General features: G+C 48.8%; 1 protein-coding gene across 1 annotated transcript in view; it reads left to right on the forward strand.

Annotated features, from left to right (window-relative positions):
- The window catches only part of EDC4 (enhancer of mRNA decapping 4), a 62,597-nt gene that overhangs the window by 247 nt on the left and 59,161 nt on the right, over positions 1-3,189 (forward strand). Inside the window, exon 2 of the mRNA XM_006034733.3 lies at positions 125-132. Coding sequence (XP_006034795.1) covers positions 125-132 — 8 coding nt within the window. The remainder of the gene's footprint in view (positions 1-124; positions 133-3,189) is intronic.

Genomic DNA, 3,189 nt, shown 5'->3' on the forward strand with positions numbered 1-3,189 from the left:
AAAGCAGCTCCCAGAGCAGGCTGAGAATTGTGTGTGTTGGGGTAGGCCAGTTCTCAGTAAAGGATGTTAGTGCTTTCAAAGATCGTTTCCAGTCCTTAACTCTCTTACTCTTTGGGTTTCACAGATATACCAGTAAGTCTCCCATGCACAGTGCAGGTGCTGCCTTACATGCCCCCTGGGAAGAAACTTCTGTTTTCCTAGAATTGTTTTAGGACTGTGCATGTCTTTTATTATGATTGTAGTGTCTCAGAGCTTCCACAGTCATATGTTGAACTGCACTGTTCTAGGTGGTGTTCAGATGCAGAATGAAAAGAATCCCCTGCTTTATAAAGGGACTCCCCTTGCTCTGTCAGTCAAATGCTCCTCCTTCCACAAATTCTGTCTTGATACAGGTTTTTTAAAGCAGGTTTCTTTCAGCTCAGCCACAGGGGTTCAGCAACTGGTGGCTTTTCTCTGGTATCATGCCCCAAGAGTTAATGTCTTCTGTTGCCCCATATTGGCATTGAACGTGATCATGCTAGGAGTCTTTTGGCAGTTGTGTGAGCACTGCTGATTACTGTGGGCATGCTATGCTGCAGAAGCCAGCAAGTTAGCTAGGAGACCTTCTGCTTCATATGTGGCCAAATCCCTTTAATTTCTTATTCAGACGTTATTTGGCAACAGGCAACAGGCCAACTCCATGTGTGTCACTGACTTAGTATAAGGTTCTACATTGTACAAGCCAGCATTACTTTATTACTTGATGGGAAAGTAGAAAGCATCCTACAAGAGGCTGTGCTATGACCCACACGGTTCTCAGGCCCTCTGCAGGAAGAAGGGAACGTGGCTGTATCAGACTCTCTTCCTGAAGCCTTTGGAAGGCAAGTATTAGTGCAAAAAACATTGCTGTTCAGTTGCCAGAGTGGCTGTCCATTTTCTTCATGTGGATGCTTGGGCTGATTGCTGCTGCTGCTGCAATGTGTTCAGCTCCCACTAGGGTGGAGTGAGGGACTCAGTGTCAGGTCCTTAAGCCAACCAGCCCTGGCCCCCATCTGTGCATATTGATTTTTATTTCCCCTTTCCATGAGATTCACATCTTTGATCTGTAGGCGTCAACAGAAGCACATTCACTGAGGGCTGAGAGAGCAAGGACTTTTCTCTTTCAAGGCATTTCTTACTACAGCAGAAGGTCATGCCTGTCCTGCACAGAATAGTCTTCTGGTGGAGCCACCCATTTTCAGATGAATGAAACCAGCCACAATTGCTTCATTTTCATGCTGCTGTTGGGGAAGCACATGGTTCAGGATCATTGCAATGGAAACTGTCCTTATCCCATAGTAATGGGTTCAGTGCTCATCCCACAGTAATGGGTTTTGCCTTTGGTGACTGGTAGTCTCTTCCTAGTGGATAAGTGCAGTTGCTGTCTGTTCATTACTTCAGGCTTTGGCCTGCTAGTGATGTGCCTAGGTAGCATCTTAATTGGGATATCCTAGTTCTCTCCTTGCATGCTAAATAGGCGTGTTAAATGATTTAGATCCTTTTCTTAAAAGGAATCATAAATCTTCTAGAGAGTGAGTAATAGTAGCAGTTACTGCTGCTGATAGCAGCTTTAACTGCATTCCCTGCTGACTTGAAGCAATTAACTATCCTGTTTTGTACCTGAAAGCTTGTCTGGCTTTCAGAGGATTTGTTCTGTTTTGTTTTTTTGCAGGCAGAGTTATATTTGGGTTTTTTAGACTTGCCAATAGCATAGGAGCATTAACCTTCTGGTGACAATAGCAGCCATTTCACAAGACCTTGCAAGCAGTTGTTTCTAGGGCAACAATAAATCAGGTTTCAGTTTTCTGGATTGGTGAAAATTTCACAACCATAGTAAAGAAGTTGTGCTGAGATACATGATTTCCTGTTATGTAAAGTGCTGCTTGAGTGCAGTGAGTTTTGGTTCTCATTTCTGTTTGGGATCCATTGTCTTTGGCATGGAAATGTCTCTGATGCCTTTTAGCATCAATCTCCTTTTGAAAGCCGCTAGCAGACATGGTAATTAAATTCCAGCAGGTGAATGGGGTTCAATGATTTGAAGGGCAAGAATCCCAGGAACAGGATTCCAGGGTAGGAGATAGAATATATATCCATGTGTCGCAGAGCACTGTGGTGCCCTGCTCCTAAAGAGGGGAAACTGCTAGAGAAAGAGCCCTAGCAGTGAATAAGGAGCCCAGCTGTTGGTTGCCAGGGCAACTGGAGTCAGCAAGTGACCCACACCTGCCAGCAGTCAGCTGACTGTAAGGGGCAGGGCCTGGCCCTTATAAACCCTAGGGGCTGAGGCCAGAGGCAGTTTTTCTGCCAGTAGCCCAGGAGGAAGGAGCTCTCTGCCATGGGAGAGAGGAGAAGCATGATGCAGGAGCAGCATCTAACACTGCTGTGAGATGAAGAATCCACGGTAGGCTTGAATGTTGTTATGGCCGGGCGGCTTCTGTTTAAGTTATAGCCGAAGGGCTTGTGTTTTGTGTTGCTGTTTATCACCGGTGGTTTCGGTGAGGCTATTAGGGGTTGGAGGAGGCCTCATGGGGGACTCGCTCTAGTGTGGGGACCCGAGCGCCAGTGAAGGCGCAGCATTTGGGGTACATAGACCCCAGCCCAGAGAGGGGCAGTTGAGAAGCCCCAGAGAAGGGGGCACTACTCAGACCCCCCAGTGCGGGTGCGGTCAGCCCCGGAGAAGGGGGCAGCATTACTGAGGAGGCCCCGAGAGAGGGGCGGCATTGTAGAAGAGCCCCGAGAGAGGGGCGGCGTTACTGAGAAGGCCCTGAGAGAGGGCACAGAAAGAGAGAGAGGGCTGTGGAGAGCCCGAGTGCCAGAGAGAGTGTAGACCCAGACGGAACAACCTCTATTCCAGCTGCGAGGCTTGGGGCATGGTAAAAGGGGTGGTTGGAGCCACGCATAGCCCCTAAGGCTAGGGTGCCCCTGAAGCACCCATTGTAGAGCGGGACCCACGAGGGATCTGGAAAACCACGGGGTCTTAGTGTCCATTGAGAAGTGACCAAGAGGGTGTAAAAGGCAGCCTCCCTAACATATGTGAACATCAAAGACGTGGCGGGTGAGAACCTGAGGGTGCCCTTCGGCCGACTTGGCACGGGAAGGGGGCCTTGAGGAGATCACGGCCCTCCTGCAGGACCCCGCCGTGACACCATGGTTGGATATGCATCTAGCTGGGGT

Source organism: Alligator sinensis, unplaced genomic scaffold (assembly GCF_000455745.1).
Source record: "Alligator sinensis unplaced genomic scaffold, ASM45574v1 scaffold1317_1, whole genome shotgun sequence".
Classification (NCBI taxonomy): Eukaryota; Metazoa; Chordata; order Crocodylia; family Alligatoridae; genus Alligator; species Alligator sinensis.